General features: G+C 35.4%; 2 protein-coding genes across 4 annotated transcripts; one reads left to right on the top strand and one right to left on the bottom strand.

The window, feature by feature from the left end:
- The first annotated feature begins 1,407 nt into the window (after positions 1-1,407).
- Positions 1,408-9,203, top strand: LOC107930603 (protein NETWORKED 1D). 3 transcript variants are annotated; one of them, XM_041108106.1, is made up of 6 exons: positions 1,408-1,641; positions 1,880-2,080; positions 2,370-2,462; positions 2,581-2,872; positions 3,197-7,434; positions 7,746-9,203. In XM_041108106.1, exons 4-6 carry the CDS (start codon positions 2,770-2,772, stop codon positions 8,943-8,945), a joined length of 5,541 nt encoding a protein of 1,846 aa, XP_040964040.1. In that variant the 5' UTR covers positions 1,408-1,641; positions 1,880-2,080; positions 2,370-2,462; positions 2,581-2,769; the 3' UTR covers positions 8,946-9,203. The 3 variants fall into 3 exon arrangements, with proteins under 3 accessions (XP_040964040.1, XP_016717769.2, XP_040964041.1); XM_016862280.2 differs by having other exon boundaries at positions 1,622-2,080; XM_041108107.1 differs by lacking the exon at positions 1,408-1,641 and having other exon boundaries at positions 1,698-2,183.
- Positions 9,204-9,295: 92 nt separating this feature from the next.
- Positions 9,296-15,059, bottom strand: LOC107930612 (sulfate transporter 3.1). Its single transcript, XM_016862289.2, has 12 exons — positions 14,609-15,059; positions 14,316-14,523; positions 13,822-13,993; positions 13,434-13,499; positions 12,914-13,027; positions 12,057-12,173; positions 11,804-11,930; positions 10,438-10,724; positions 10,157-10,347; positions 9,971-10,056; positions 9,823-9,899; positions 9,296-9,738 (listed from the first exon to the last, which is right to left on the bottom strand). The coding sequence occupies exons 1-12, from the start codon at positions 14,949-14,951 to the stop codon at positions 9,565-9,567; spliced, it is 1,962 nt and encodes a 653-aa protein (XP_016717778.1). The 5' UTR covers positions 14,952-15,059; the 3' UTR covers positions 9,296-9,564.
- Positions 15,060-16,708: the final 1,649 nt, after the last annotated feature.

Here is a 16,708-nt window from a genome sequence, read left to right as displayed (position 1 = left end):
TATTAGAATAAACCACAAAAATATGTAAATTAAGCTCATTATCGATGTGTCTTACGACAACACCCAACACTTATTAGTACATATTATGTAATTTATATCATATGAAATTAAATATATTATAATGTAAATATTAAATTATGTTAAGTTATTTACATTTAAAAAATTAATTATATGTAATGATAGAAAATAAATGTATATATATAATTACTAAATATTAAAATAATATAAATTTTAAAAAGTGACAGATATAAATATGCCTGAATTAGACATTTATAAATACGAGTGAATTTTGACAAAATTGAGACAAATCGAGTCATGAATTACTATGATATGAATACTATACAAGAGTTCAACTTTGAAGCTAATCGAGTCTACTCTATAAAGACTTTTAGTCATATACGAGTATTTATACCTAGCATTTGGATTTGGATTGCTGGAAGAGTTGCAAATTGATTTACTTAATGCCTCTTGCAACTTCGATTATCCATTGCGGCCAAGCACAGAAAATAAATGTAATATATACCAATAAAATCTAAACTCGAAGCATAAGTTGAGCATAAGTTGAAGGAAACCACTAGATGTTGCCTTTTATACCACATGGTCTCAAATAAAGCGTGAAAAGCAAAAACAAAGATATAAAGGGTGCCACCGCTACAGTCCCAGGTAGGTAGCTTGTGGTCTCCCATGGCCTTATTATGATAAGTGTTTCATCCTCATCAGACAAACTCAAGGCCCAGTTTCTGCCTGGAAATGATGATGCTGTGGCCCATGCCATACATGTTTGTGTTTCATCTCATCTTTTAGGCCCGTATCATAAGATTTCACACCATCTCATCACCTCATAGAAAAGTTTTTTTGCAGTCTTTTTCTTTGTCCATACATTTACAATTGATTCATGTATTCCTAACAGGACCAAATCAATACTATTCTATATGCAATGTGTCCAACCAAATCAACCTTAATATTAAACACAATTTTCCCTGAAAAAAAAAGGTAATGCTATTCTATAAATAAAATAGTTGGACTGCTTAACATTTTTCTATATATGAAATGCAAAATTATGGTAGAAGGTTAGATAGCCCCAGTATTTTAATGAAACATGACCCCACCAACCAAGTGCCTTTAAGTGCAAGCCTGTCTTTGAACTTTAAAGTGGTTTAAATGTTTTTGCAGAGAAAAGCAAAGAAAGCTCATTTAATTACCCTATCAAACTGGCAAGGCGACAACAACAGTCCATCCGAAGCTGCAAAAAAGAAAAGTGGCCTTAGAATTTTTAATTAGTCGTTAGAGGAAATCGTGTTTAATGGCCATTCACATGCCACTGTGTGATGGGAATTGAAAAAAAGTGGGGACAGTGGCTTCACACTTGCTTAAACTTCAATACACTACCAGTAGCAATGATATAGAATGCCAAGCTTTTAGAATCCTTGATGGGGATGGTGGTAGGGTCAATGTCATGTGCGTTTGCCTGTTGCTTTGAAGAAGGGACCCCCCCCAATCCATGGCCCCAAGTCCAAAAGGAAGTCTAAAATTTAGTTAATAACTTATAAACCATCGATTCCCAAAAAGAAGCCATCCAAGTCAAAACGTAGGGAAGCACGAGGAACAACATTTGCTTAAACCATAATTAACCTCTAAAGGGTGAAACTCGTCATTTAACTTCCTCCAACCCCTTTTCTTCCTTGCTTGCTACTTGAATTTCCTCTTCTTGAAATGACTGCACCAAAATGCCATTATAAACACGATTAAATAAATGCCTAAAAAGATTTTTTTTACTCTATTTTCTACTTTTATTTATTTATTACTTTACTGTTTATTAATGATTTTTGTCATTTGCATTTGCTCATCTCTTTTTTATTCTCTTTTCCTCTTTTAACAGCCTTCTGAAAAAGCAACCAAAAACAGCGGAAACAGAGCAACACATAAAGAAAGTAAAGCAGAGTTGCACTTGAGAACGATTTTCAGCAATGGGTTAGACTGGCAAAAGAATACCCAAGCTGCTTCTACTCTTTTTTTTTTTTGTTCAATATCAGCTTCTTATAATCAAAACCCAGAAACCATACTTTTTTTTTAGTTTATAGTAAGATCTTCATCCTATTCTACATTTCCTTTTTTTTTGTTGCTGAATTTAATGGTTCTATACATTTTAGTATATTTTTCTTTTAACTTTGTAAGTTTTTCAGGTAATTTAGTTGTTGAATTTTTTTTTTTTTGAGTTCATAAAGTTTACTAATTTTGTGATTTACATACAATGCTGTCCACAGTGAATCTGCAATTTTCTTCAAAGCATTTTTGTTTGTTTGTTTTGCTTTGTTTGATAAGATTCTACCTTACGACACATGTTCTTTAAATTGTGCTGTGTTCATTAGGTAACTTGAGGCAGTTTCGGAGACAACAGTTACCAGTTACTAGTTGCTTTGTTACATAAAGATTTGGACCGTTGGATTATCTTGACCGACCAGGTTACTTTTTATGCCGTTTCTGCTTTGATCTTTTCATGTTCCCCATCATATGATCAAGTCGTGTGTTTTCCTTCATTGTCAAAGCTGAATTGGTTGTTTTTTTGTTTGTTGATATCAGGAATTAAGCACAAGGACTGAGAGATTTCAAGACTTCATGTTGTTTCTCAAAGTCTCAACGTTAAAAGTGGCTTGTTTTTAGTATTATAAACTGGTTCCGGGCTGATACATCGCCTCATATTCGTAATTAAGAACTGTAACCGGTAGTCTGAGTCGTTGTTGGGAAGTGGTGGGGTTGGGGACTGAAGTCATGGCAACTGTGATGCATTCCGATTCTAAAGGCATGTACTCATGGTGGTGGAACAGTCACATAAGCCCCAAAAATTCAAAATGGCTCCAGGAGAATCTCACAGGTACTTCATCATTGCTACAAAAATTGGAAATTGATCCATGTTATTGACATTCTTACAGCTATTCAGTTGTTACAGGAAGCAATGATATGACCAACTGTGAACAGTTGAGTGAAAACAGTTACATTATTAGTTAGAATGCACATCGAACCTTGGTTTCGAAGCTCAATAATCAAACCAAGTTTGCAAGAGCTTCATTGATTAACGAAATCCAATGAGATTTTAGTTTCCTTTGTATCATAATTTTGTGTGATTGTAGCTTTGAAATGTTTATTCCTTTCCAATAACCTGGGTTTTGATTCGTGAAAATATCTACTGTATCAACAGATATGGATACTAAAGTCAAGCAAATGATCAAGCTCATTGAAGAAGATGCTGATTCCTTTGCTAGGCGAGCAGAGATGTATTACAAGAAACGTCCAGAGTTAATGAAATTGGTAGAAGAGTTTTATCGAGCATACCGTGCAATGGCTGAAAGATATGATCATGCAACTGGGGTGCTTCGTCAGGCTCATCGGACCATGGCAGAAGCATTTCCAAACCAGGTTCCCCTGGTTTTTGGCGATGAATCACCAGGAGGTTCAGCTACAGAGGTTGGTCCCTGTTCACCTGAGATGCCACCACATTTACGTGAATTATTGGAGCCTGATGAGCTGCAGAAGGATGCTGTGGGACTCTCTTCATATGCTATCAAGAGGAATGGAGAATTTTCGGAAGAATCTGAATCTGCAATGAGCAGGAAGGGTCATAAACAGTTCAATGATATGTTTGGTTCTGATGAAGCTACAAACCATGTCAAGTTCGCTGAAGGAAGAGCAAGAAAAAGCCTCAACTTTCACGATACAGAGGAGAAAGACCAAAGTCTGCAGAACAACGGGGGGCCTGATCTCAGTGTTCAAGTCCCATCTGAGTCCGAACGAGTGAGTAAAGCTGAGATGGAAATTTTAAACTTGAAGTATGCTCTTGCCAAATTAGAAGCTGAAAAAGAAGCTGGCCTACTTGAGTACCGGCAGAGTTTGGAGAGATTATCTAATCTAGAACAAGAAGTCTCTCGTGCACAAGAAGATTCCTTGGGGCTTAATGAACGAGCAAGTCAAGCTGAAGCTGAAGTTCTGACTTTGAAGGATTCCCTCACCAAATTAGAGGCTGAAAGGGAAGCTAATCTTGTTCGATATCAGCAGTGCTTGGAGAAGATAAATAATCTTGAGAATAGTATATCTCAAGCACAAAAGAATGCTGGAGAACTGAATGAGCGAGCTAGTAAAGCTGAAATTGAAGCCCAAGCTTTGAAGCAGGACCTCACCAAAGTAGAAGATGAAAAGAAGGATGCTCTTGCTCAATACAAGCAGTGTTTAGAAACAATAAGCACCTTGGAACAAACATTATTGAATGCTGAAGAGAGTGCTAGAAGGATGACTGAACGAGCAGAGAAAGCAGAAACTGAACTTGAAACTCTAAAACTAGTAGTTGTTGAGCTGACCAAAGATAAGGAAGCAGCTGCTCTTCAGTACCAGCAGTGTTTAGAGACAATTTCTAGCCTGGCAAACAAACTTGATCATGCCCAGGAGGAGGCACAAAGGCTTAACCATGAGAAAGATGAAGGGGCTGCAAAGTTAAAAGGTGCTGAAGAAAGATGTAGTATGTTGGAGAGAGCTAATCAGAATCTGCATACTGAATTTGAGTCTTTGGTGCAGAAGATGGGGGATCAAAGTCAAGAAATAACAGAGAAGCAGAAGGAAATGGGGAGACTTTGGACCTCCATACAAGAAGAACGTTTGAGATTCATGGAGGCTGAAACAGCATTTCACACTTTGCAGCGTTTGCACTCTCAATCTCAGGAAGAACTCAGATCTCTAGCCACTGAGCTTCAGAATAGGGCTCAAAATTTACAGGACACTGAAACACGCAATCAGGGTTTAGAGGCTGAACTACAGAGGGTCAAGGATGAAAACAAAGGCCTGAATGAACTAAATTTAAGTTCAGCAATGTCCATTGAGAATTTGCAAGTAGCGATCTTAAGATTAAGGGAGACTATAGCCAAACTTGAAGCAGAAGTTGAACTTAGACTGGACCAAAGAAATGCTCTTCAGCAAGAAATTTACTGTTTGAAAGAGGAGCTCAATGACTTTAACAAGAGACACCAGGATATGACAGGGCAGCTGAAATCAGTTGGCTTAACTCCAGAAAACTTTGCGTCATCTGTGAAGGAATTGCAAGATGAGAACAGAAAGCTAAAAGATGTCTGTGTAAGAGACAAAGATGAAAAGCTGGCCCTACTCGAGAAGTTGAAAATCATGGAGAAAATTATTGAGAAAAATACCCTTTTAGAGAATTCACTCTCAGATTTGAATCTCGAGCTAGAAGGTGTTCGGGGGAGAGTAAAGACATTGGAAGAATCCTGTAACTCTCTTTTAGGAGAGAAATCCACCCTTGCTGCAGAGAACAATATGCTTATTTCTCAGTTACAGGTTGCAACTGAGAATCTGGAGAAGCTTTTAAAGAAGAATAACTTTCTGGAGAATTCCCTTTTTGATGCAAATTCCAAACTTGAAGGATTGAGGGTAAAATTAAGTAACTTAGAAAATTCATGTTTGTTGCTTGGTGATGAGAAGTCAGGCCTGATAATACAGACAGATGGTTTGATTGCTCAGTTGGATGTCAGTCAGAAAAGATTTGAAGATTTAGAAAAAAGATATTGCGGATTAGAAGAAAAGTATGTGAGTCTGGAGAAAGCGCGAGAATTAACATTTTGTGAAGTAGAAGAGCTACAAAAGTCACTAGAAGCTGAAAAGCAAGAACATGCTAGCTTTGCACGGTCCCAAGTAACTGCTTTGGAAGCTCAAATCCATTTTCTACAAGTGGAAAGTCTATGCAGGAAGAAAGAATATGAAGAGGAACTGGACAAGTCCGTGACTGCTCAGGTAGAAATTTTCATCCTGCAGAAATGCGCACAGGATCTGGAAGAAAAGAATTTGTCCTTGTCACTTGAGTGCAGGAAACTCTCAGAAGCCTCCATGTTATCAGAAAAACTTATCTCTGGATTGGAGCTTGGAAATTCCGAAAAGCAGATGGACATAAAATCTTTATTTGATCAAATTACCATATTGAGGATGGGGCTTTATGAGATGTTGAGGACTCTTGAGATTGATGCTATACATGGTCATGATGATACGATCGAACAAGACCAATCAGTTCTTAACTGTGTATTTGGAAGACTCCGAGAGAAGCAGCATTCATTTCTAAAGTCTCTGGACGAAAATCAACAATTTTTTATTGAGAATTCAGTTCTTATTGCAATGCTTGGGCAACTGAAATTAGAGGCAGAAGATCTTGCTAAAGAGAAGAATTCACTGCACCAGGAGTTGAAGGTTTGGTCTGAGCAATTTTCAGAGCTTCAGAGAAGAGCTGAAAAACTTGTGGATATGAATGAAGAACTGAAATCAAAAGTGATAGAGGGAGACCAAAGAGAAGAAGTTCTGCAGACTGAAATAGGAAGTGTTCGTAGACAACTGTTAGTTTTGCAAAGGGAACATCAGAGCTCATTGGAGGACAACCGTAAGGTGGTAGATGAGAGAAAGTCTTTGATGAAGGAAGTTTTAGACTTGGGCAAGGAGAAACATAATCTAGAAGAGGAAAACGATGCTGTCTTTGCTGAAGCAATATCTCAAAGTAACATCACTCTTATTTTCAAGGATATTATTGCTGATAATTTTGAGGAAATAAAGCATCTCACTGACAATCTAGATAAACTCAAATGCGCCAATGATGATCTTGATGGAAAACTGAGGATAATGGAGAGGAAGTTTGAAGATATGCAAATGGAAAACTCACATCTCAAAGATTCAATGAGAAACTTGGAGAATGAACTGGTTTCAGTTAGATCTGATGGTGATCGGTTAAATGATGAAGTTTCGAAGGGAAAGGATTTGTTGGGCCAGAAAGAGATTGTGCTTTTGGAAGCTGAACGAATGCTCAGTGCAAGTCAAGAGGAGAGAGCCCAATTGCATGAAGTTATAGAGGAGCTGAAGACTAAATATGAGGAGGTCAAGTTGATAGGTGAAGATCAAAAGAAGCAAATTGTGAAACTATCCGGAGAGTATGATCATCAAAGTAAGGAAACTGAAAGCATTCGTCAGGCTAATCAGAAACTCGAGGTTGAATTGTCCAGATTGAAGGAGGAACTTGAAGAAAGGAAAAACAAGGAGGATAGTTTGAGTGTTGAGCTACAAAAGGGAAGAAGTGAGGTTGAACGATGGGAATGTCAGGCTGCTGCACTGATGGGTGAGTTACAGATGTCTGCAGTCCGTGCAGCATTGCTTGAAGAGACAACTCATGAGTTCAGCAAGGAATGCGAAGCCCTTGAAAGTAGAAGTATTTCCAAAGCTATGGAGGTAGAAGAGCTGGAAAAAAGTGCTAGAATCTTGGAACGTGAGAATGGAGAACTTAAAGCTCAGTTAGCAGCATATATTCCAGCTGTTGTTTCTCTCATGGACAGTGTGACATCGTTGGGGAGTCGAACTTGCTTGTCTCCAAAATTTCCCACAGATCATAATGACAAAGTAAAGGTAATGTCAATTTGTTTGCTTATGAGTGGCTTAATGTCTGCCTTTTAAATTTCAATGAACCAAATCAATGTGGTCTTAATACTGTTTGGTTGAATATAGAACTTCAGTTCTAACCCAACCACATTATCTTGGACCTGTATGAGCATCTAGTGGTTTATTTTCACAAGCAATTGATATTGCTGCCTCCAACTTGCGAGTTTGCACCTGTATACATTTACTAGCCTGATAAGGGTCATATTTGCTGTTACAGTATGATGAATTTTATGTGCCCTTTCAACTTGTTTTCTTCATCTCTTTGTTTTGTTTTCCAGGATGCCGATCTGACGACTGAATTGCATGCTGAAAACTGTCAACAAACAGGTGAAGATCGAATTGCATCTGTTCCAGATGGTTTTCCTGACTTGCAAGGTATCCATAGGAGAATTAAATCTATTGAAAAAGCAGTGCTGGAAATGCAAAAGCTTGCGTCGATGGAAAACTTAAATCTCAATTCCAAACTAGAGACTGCTATGAGGCAGATTGAAGAATTAAGATTTAGAAGCAACTCACGTCGAGAACGAGTTAGAGCAAAGAGGCACGTAAATGCTAGACAAGACGGGGGGAAACTTGGCCATGGACTCGGTAGCAATGTCAAAATTCAGAGACCAACACCTGAAATTTCTGAAGAGGACAATGAGATGATGACAAAAGACATTATGCTTGATCAGACATCTGAGTGTTCATCCTATGGGTTAAGCAGGAGAGAAACTGCAGATCTTGATAATCAGATGCTTGAGTTGTGGGAAACAACTGACCAAGATGTTAACATTGCCTTGAAAGTTGGCAGGGCCCAGAAGGTTGTCATTGCTCCAACTGGCAACCAACGAATTGGTGCTGCAAAGGCACGCAAGGGCAAAAGTCTTTCTACAGAATCTCTTGTGAAGGAGTTAGGTGTTGATAGAGAGAGCTCTAAGAGATTTACAGAGCCTTACCAAGAAGGAAGCAAGAGGAAGATTATAGAAAGACTTGATTCTGATGCACAAAAGTTGGCTAACCTTCAAATAACTGTGCAGGATCTGAAGAGGAAAGTGGATATAACCGAGGCAGGAAAAATGGTGATAGGAATCGAATATGGTACAGTAAAACAGCAGCTAGAAGAAGCTGAGGAAGCCATCATGCAGCTATTTGATGTCAATCGCAAACTGACGACACACGTTGAAGATCGTTCTCGGTCTCTTGATGGGAAACCTGCACTAGAATCTGATGAGAGTGGTTCCTTTAGGAGGCGGAGAGTATCAGAACAAGTTCGAAGAGGGTCTGAAAAAATAGTGCGGTTGCAATTGGAGGTGCAGAAAATACAGTTCATGTTACTGAAACTTGACAAAAAAGAAAGTAAAGGACAAACCAGGATCATGGAGCGTAAAACAAGAGTTGTATTGCGGGACTATCTTTATGGCGGGATAAGAAAGAACCACAAGAGGAAGAAAGCAACCTTTTGTGCATGTGCTAAACCCCCAACGAAAGGAGATTGAGCCAATTACTTATCAGCGGCACAAAATCAGTGCAGTTTTCTGGTACTGAGATTTTAGTTGCGTTGTCCATAAATCTGCCTTCCTAAGTTTTTGTTTCACATAATTATTTTCTTTTAGAGGTCATCTTCTTCTTTAGTTTAGACATCCTGCTGTATATTTCAGGCACCATCTAATCTAAAGAAGCTGTAACTTTGTAGCCTAAAACTTCCCTTCTCTGTACGTTTAACTTGGCATAAATATGGATTTCGTTGGAAATTATTTTATTCTTAGGTAAATGATTGCTGTTTCCCATTGCTTTAATGATCTTTTGGCATAAATATCTGCTGTATGTTTCAGTTACTTGTAACATAGAAAAAAAATTCTCCCCTGCATTTGTGGCTCTAGTTGAATACTTGTTTACACAGTAGCATCGTTGGAAACAGCATTGAATTGAAATGCACTCTTTTTTTTTTTGGGGGTTAAAAATCCCATTGCCGAGATGTATATCATCGTACAATTTGCAGGTTGTTAGAACAAAGCATCTAAGCTTTTAATAATTCGGGTAATTTCCTACTGATTCAGCAATGCCTAAGCAAGCTATGCATACTGATTCTCAGTTGCATAACCATACTAATTTAGCTTAAACATTGTTCCATGGCTGTGATTCCTCTGGTTTGCATGTATGAAGCTTGAAATTACAGGCTTCAACGGCTTCTCCTACCGTCAAATATATCCATTCTTGACCTATGTTTTCCAGGAACTTGGATTTGTTTAGTTTCTTCATCACTTCAGCTCCAGGGTTGGCCAATACAAGCTAAAACAGCCCATATAACTCAAAATCAGAATATATTTTCTAGTTTTACAGAATTCAAAGTACTTGTAGGGTAAAAATAAAAACCTTGAGCTCCCTTCTTTCAGTAGTTTTCTTGAGCTCTTCAAGCATGCTTATCCCACTGGTGTCAATGTTACCAACAGCTGAGAAACAAGGTTTTGTAATTAATTTCCTTTTATTTTGTTAGACATAATATGCTGCATAAATCACTCACCAGTCATATCAAGTATAACATACTGTAAGCTAGTTTTCCCTGTTGCTTTCAACTTGTCTTCCTCTTCATCAATCCACCTCGATATCCTGATAAAGATCAGGCATAAGTTCAATTTTTGATCGAACTTAGCTGTCTGATATTTTTTTTCTGGAATTGATTTTGATGTTTAATGTGAAATGATAGTACCTTTCTCTTAAGTAACTTGAGTTGGCAAAGTAAATTGGAGCATCTATCTCAAGTATAAGAACACCATGAACATGGTTTGCATTTGGATATTGCTCAATGTTTCTATAGATGGTGGAATCTGGAAGGTTCCCAAGAACAGAGGTCCTTGGCCTTGCAACAAACAGCAGCAGTCTCACCACTGAAATTGCAACCTGCAATTTCACACACATTTCAATTCATTAGGTGAGGGTTAAATAATGAATGTTATTTCATCTGTGCTTGGTTGATATATAAGATCGTACCGCTATGACTAAGCCAACCTCGACACTGGCGAAAACAACTCCGGCATATGCACCTATACACACCAGGAAATCGAATTTATCGACGTTCCAAAGATGAATGGCAGCTTCGTAATCAATAAGGCCGAGCATTGCAGAAATTATGATTGCAGACAACACTACGAGGGGAGTGTAATAGAACAATGGTGTTAGGAACAGCAACGTAAGCATAACTGCAATGGCCATGATAACGTTGGACATTGCTGTTTTGCATCCCGCATTGAAGTTAACAGCTGATCGTGAAAATGGTCCTGAAATACATACGTACAAACAGCAGCAAGTTAATTTCTATCACAGTAAGTAAATTGTATAAAATTGGTGAAATTCTAAAAAAAGGTCCCTATACTATACATTTTTTGTGAATTTAGTCTTCAATTCTTTTTTTTTGGGTAAACTACCAAAATAGTCACTTTTTTTGTCTCAATTTACATTTTAGTCACTTATGTTTGAAATGTTACGTTTTAGTCACTAACGTTATCGTGTTGTAACATTTTAGTCACTGAGCCGTTAATTGTCATTAACAGTGTAATGGTAAGCTGACGTGGCACATTAAATTATCAATTTAAACAAAAATTTTAGGTTAAATTCTACAATTGATCCCTATATTTTTTTCGTTTTGTGCAATTTAATTTTTTTATATTTTTTTAACTTTTCTTTCTTTATTTTCCATTCTCTTCTGCTTCTCCCTCTGTTTTCCTCCCTTCTTCATTTCTTTTAACGTAGTTTTTTTTTATATTTTTCATTTGTTAAAACTAGTCCACAAGCTCGCCTCACTCGAAAAAATTAAATTATTGAAAAAAATAAAAGTATAGGGACTAGTTTTAACAAATGGAAAATATAATAAAAAAAACTATGTTAAAAGAGATGGAAGGGAGAAAAATAGAAGGAAAAGCAGAAGAGAATGGAAAATAAAGAAAAAAAAGTTAAAAAAATAAAAGAAATAAATTAAATTGCTCAAAGCGAAAAAATATGGGGACCGATTGTATAAATTAACCTAAAAATTTTGTTTGAAATGATGACTTAATGTGTTATGTCAGTTTACCGTAACACCGTTAACGGTTATTAATAGCTTAGTGATTATAATGTTTCAAACCTAAGTGACTATAATATAACCTTAGGTAAACAAAAGTGGCTATTTTGATAGTTTTTTATTTTTTATTTATTTTTTAAGAAACTAAGACACTTGGATGAAATTAATGAAAAAAGTTGGCCTTAATTAGTATTGAAAAACACATATTTGACTAAAAATAATCAAATTATATATAAAAAAAAGAATAAAAATAATGAGCTCCCATAACCTAGATAAACTTTTTTTTTAAAAAACCTTTACCGGTTGTGAGATAGCAAGAAAAACAAGAACCAACGATATTCATGGTCCCAATGGCTACCATTTCTTTGTTGCCATCAATATGGTAGTGCTTGAACATTGCGAAGCTTCTCCCCACTGCTATTCCTTCCTGTAACGTATTCATGGATTTCGATCATTATTTCGAGCTTAATTAATTTAATTTTTAAATGGAATTAAAGGGTTTTTTTTTTTAAAAAAAAATATCTAACTCTTTTAACACTGGATGAGAGCTTACGGCAAGAGCAATAATGCCAGTGATGATGCCAGTTTTCAGAGACGTTGTGATATACGGCTTCGTAAATACCAAATCACCGAAAGACAAAGGATTCAACCCTTTCTTCAGGTTTCCTATCTGCGATTGTCACAATCCTTCATGTTTCATCACCCATGACAGAATAAATAAGCAAATCATGATATGACAATATATTGGGACCTATCCAATTGGGCAGCACTTGCGTCATTATTGGTAGGTAAGGGCACACTAAACAACTATTTGGTTTGGTCAAAGCCTAGACAACTATGGCAACACAATCCACGTGTGGGTTTTAAGTTCGTAGACATTAATTACTTCACAATTGGTCTTTTTTTTATTATAATTCTTTTCTAATAATTTCACATTTATGATTCGAATTTACGAGAATAGTGATTTTCATAGGTCAAGTTCAGGCTAGATTTAAACATATATAAATATACTTTATTTTTGTCTAAACTCAACCTAAATCATACCTCAAGCCTATTCATATTGGTAAATAACTAATCTAAATTCATTTTAAAATTTTAAATATTTTAAATTTAAAATTTAATAGTCTTATGTATTATTATGTAGGCAATTTAACCTTTTTTTTAATATTTACACTGTAATATTATATATTATTATAAATTTAATTATTATTTATTATAAATAATATAATATAATATATATTAAAAAAAAAAATTTAAAAAATAGGTCAAGTCGAGCTACTTAAATATTAAAATTTAAGTTCATCCTTTATTTTAAACCAACGTAAGTCTATTTTTTAAATGCTCATAAGATTGAAGTCTACTCAAAGTAAAATTATTTTCATAAAATTTGATATAAAATAATGAGGTTACCACTTGAACACCGTGTTTCTCGGCATGAGTTAGACAAACGAGAAGACTTCCAAGGATGACTGATGTCAAAGGCGCCATTGCTGATATCCAAAAGAACTTGGGTCGTCTCTTGCTCTGTTGATATATTATCAATGCAATTAAATTATTGAAAAAAGTTCTTTTCTCAGAATATACAATACTTACGAAAGGAGATTCCTTTGAACTCAAGTCTTTCCCCTTTGAAAAAAATGACCCCATAATTAATTTACTTACATAAATGAAATGGGAGAAACATGATCAGAAAAATTTATTCTACTACGACATCAACAACCCAATGAGAGAAACTTTTTGCTTCTTATCATATGAAAAGTTAATCCATTCCTTAATTATTTTATTAATTTAAATAATATAAAAAAGGATGATACATTATTTTTAATTACCATTATTACCCAGTTTTTGTCACTGATTAATACTTTGATAAAGATTAGATCTAAATATCTGAAAAAAGAACATTAAATTAATGAGGGTAAGATCTACTTACGAAATATCTGGTGACGAGGAGAAAGAAAAGGAAACCAACACCCAAAACACCACTCTCCCATCTCCACTGTCAAATATTTATACTGTCAGACTATATGAACCGAAGAAAACTATGCCATGCAATGAACCATAAAAAGCCAAAAATTCCAATGGGGGAGAAATGATGCAGACATGCACACACATGTATATATAACTCTTTAATTTGTATTATAAATAGAAATACCCGTGAATAATAACAACAATGTAAGTACATCACATGTCACATTTTATAATTATAGAAATATTCAACGTATACCTTTTACTTTCAATCATCAAGTTTACTAACCTTCAATAATCTATGGGGGTTTTTTTTAAACTGAAAAAATAAGAAAGTGAAATAAGATGATAACCTGATGAATTTGGCTGAAAACAGAGTGCAAGACAGAGATAATGTCTGTAGAATGAGTGAAGTGATCAAGTCCTAGAATTCCTTTTAACTGTTGTAAGATTACTACAGTGGCTGCCCCTGCCATGAACCCTACTATCGTCGCATGTGAAAGAAAATCCACGATAAACCCTAGCCTGCATCAACGACATTAACAAATTAAAATAATGGTTTTATGTTAGGTTATGAATTTTTTTTTATCCATATAAACACATATCTAGCCAGACAGGAACCAAGGACAAGAATTCCAGCAGCGACAAGACAATGTACAACATGTTCTGTGTTTTTTTTTTTTAAACTCAAATCACTTCATCAAGCGTTATTTTCAATCTTTTTTAACGCACGGTGGTTGTTATCCTTTACAGAAGCTTAAATAGGAAAAAAAGAGGAACGGGACAAAGCCATCAATGAAATAGAGATATATATGCATATAAATGCATTAATTAAATTTTAAATTACCGTAAAAGGCCTAACGAAGCTTGTAAAATTCCTGCAAAAAAAGTTGCAGTGAAAGCAAGGTGGAGGAAAAGCGTGGGATTCTGAGAAGCATTCACTTCCTGCCCCAACATAGAAGCTGTTAGAAGTGAGGCAACAGCCACGGTCCCCACTGCCAAATCTCTCGAGCTCCCCATCATCGCATAAACCAGTGGTGGAATAAAGCTTGAATCTACCATTTCAACCAAAAAGAAAGTTAATCAGTACCCTTCAACAACAACAACAAAGTTAAATCTAAAACATGTTGTAGCACTTACAAAGGCCGAGAATGGGTGGCAAGTTAGCAAGCTTGGCATAGCTTATACCCTGAGGGATAGCAAGGCTTGCGATGGTGATCCCAGCAACGAGATCAGATTTCAAGAACTGGAAGCTGTAACGAGGAGCCCATTCAAGAATGGGCAAGAAATATTGGAGGCCGAGTATGAATCTCCGGGATGGCGTTTTGTTCTTGAATTGACGAAGCGGGTCGTCGGGGAAAAACGTTTCCTTGAGAGAATTCTTGAATGACATGAAGAATGGTTGCGGAGGAGGAATCGCCACTCGATGAGTGGCGCATTGGCGATCACTGGAGGAAGGGTACATAAAATCACCGTTTCCCATTGAAATTAAGTTTTACGACTGGATTTGGAGACTATAATGCAGGGCCAAAATCGTGGTTTGCTGGTGATGGAGAAGAGATAAAAATTAAAAAAGTTGGTGAGAGTGAATGGGATGATGAACTTGGCCTGGCTTTATAGACGGGAAATGATGTAAAAGGACTTCCTTCGCTTGGCTGAGTGGGTTAAGGGACCCGCCCCAATTTCTATTATTATCCATGAGTCAAATACGCCAAACTCAATTAAGTAGATTAAATTAAAATTATTATATTAAATGATAATTAAGGGTATTTAAGATTTTTAAGTTTTAAATGGAAAAAAAAAAGATTTAATTTAACCACTTCTTACAAAACATTTAATTTTTTTCTCAAATATATTTTTTTAGTTCATCTTTATTGTAAAATTTATTATCTTTTATAAAAAAATCATTTTTAATTATGGGTAAATTATTAAAATAGTCACTTTTGTTTACTTTAGCTTAATTAGTTTGGTTTCATGCTCCCTTTCTCTCTTTGGTTCATTCATGCTCGGCTTCCAATTAAGCTTGCTTGGGAATATCTAAGAAGGTTTAAATAAATTTTATCGTTTACTTAATTTTATTCATTAGAAAAGAAAATGAATAATTTACACGATTCTGTAAAAGTTTGGAAACAGAAAAAAATTTGTTTTGAGTATAAAAAATTCAATTTATGTTTGGATTTGATTAATGATATGGTTTTTTTATATTGATTAGTTAGATCCAATTTTAGTTTCAAAATTAGATTATATTTAAATCGAGATTTGGTTAAAAATGATTGATATTTGGTTTTGAGTGAAATTCAATTTGGGAATCATGTAAAAGAAAGAAGGACTTGGTTTATCTGGTGGGCAAATATTATGTTTCTATAGTGAAGAATATGAGAAGAGAGAAAAATAAAAGGGAAAAAATTAAATTGTTCAAAAATATATATATAGGGACTAGTTTTAACAAATGTAAAACTACGTTAAAAAGATAGAAAATGGAGGAAAATAGAGGGAGAAGGAGAAGAGAATGAAAAATAAAGAAAAAAAAGTTCAAATAACATAAAAGAAAAAAATTAAATTGCTCAAAATGAAAAAATATAGGGACCAACAGCATAATTTAACTTAAAATTTTCGTTTAAAATGATGATTTAACGTGTCACGTCAACTTACAATTACACCGTTTACGGCAATTAACGCTCAATGGCTAAAATATTACAACATGATAACGTAAGTGATTAAAATGTAATATTTCAAACACAAATGTTTAAAATGTAACCTGAGACAAAAAAAAATGACTATTTTAATAGTTTATATTTTAATATTGTAAATTTCTTAGTTAGAACCAACTTTTACTGAATTAAGTAATAATAAGTTTAATATTTTTCAAATAAAGTTAGGTTTAAATATTATTTAAAAATCTTCACTATCATGTTCATATTAATTTTTATAAAATTATTACATGAAATTTTCGACCCACTACATAATACAAGTTGGCCGACCAGGAAAATATGTTTCCTTGGCCGCACGCCTCGTGCAGATTTTGTTGTATTAAAAGGGCTGGGGGGAAGTTCTCTTTTAATCGGTTAAAGGAGGCAAAATCCCGGAAAGTTCACGTTTATTTATGTTTACAAGGACTACTACTCCGTATGGCTTACTATGCAACGTGTTACATTCTGGTTCGATATACGAAGGATTGAGCCTTTGATCGACACGTTACCCAGGGCAGTTAATTTCCGGTGATTTCGTTTTATCCACAAC

The sequence above is a fragment of the Gossypium hirsutum genome, chromosome D12, assembly GCF_007990345.1.
Source record: "Gossypium hirsutum isolate 1008001.06 chromosome D12, Gossypium_hirsutum_v2.1, whole genome shotgun sequence".
Lineage (NCBI taxonomy): Eukaryota > Viridiplantae > Streptophyta > Magnoliopsida > Malvales > Malvaceae > Gossypium > Gossypium hirsutum.
The sequence above is the reverse complement of the archived record's forward strand: the minus strand, read 5'-3'. Positions and strand labels throughout refer to the sequence as shown.

Bases quoted from the DNA above. Each gene is read 5' to 3' on its own strand.
- LOC107930603 (XM_041108106.1), top strand. From the start codon at position 2,770: ATGGCAACTGTGATGCATTCCGATTCTAAAGGCATGTACTCATGGTGG. The intron at 2,873-3,196 runs GTACTTCATCAT...CTGTATCAACAG, and splicing joins GCTCCAGGAGAATCTCACAG to ATATGGATACTAAAGTCAAG. The intron at 7,435-7,745 runs GTAATGTCAATT...TTTGTTTTCCAG, and splicing joins ATCATAATGACAAAGTAAAG to GATGCCGATCTGACGACTGA.
- LOC107930612 (XM_016862289.2), bottom strand. From the start codon at position 14,951: ATGGGAAACGGTGATTTTATGTACCCTTCCTCCAGTGATCGCCAATGC. The intron at 14,524-14,608 runs GTAAGTGCTACA...TTGAAATGGTAG, and splicing joins GCCACCCATTCTCGGCCTTT to ATTCAAGCTTTATTCCACCA. The intron at 13,500-13,821 runs GTTATCATCTTA...AATATTTGACAG, and splicing joins TTTTCAGCCAAATTCATCAG to TGGAGATGGGAGAGTGGTGT.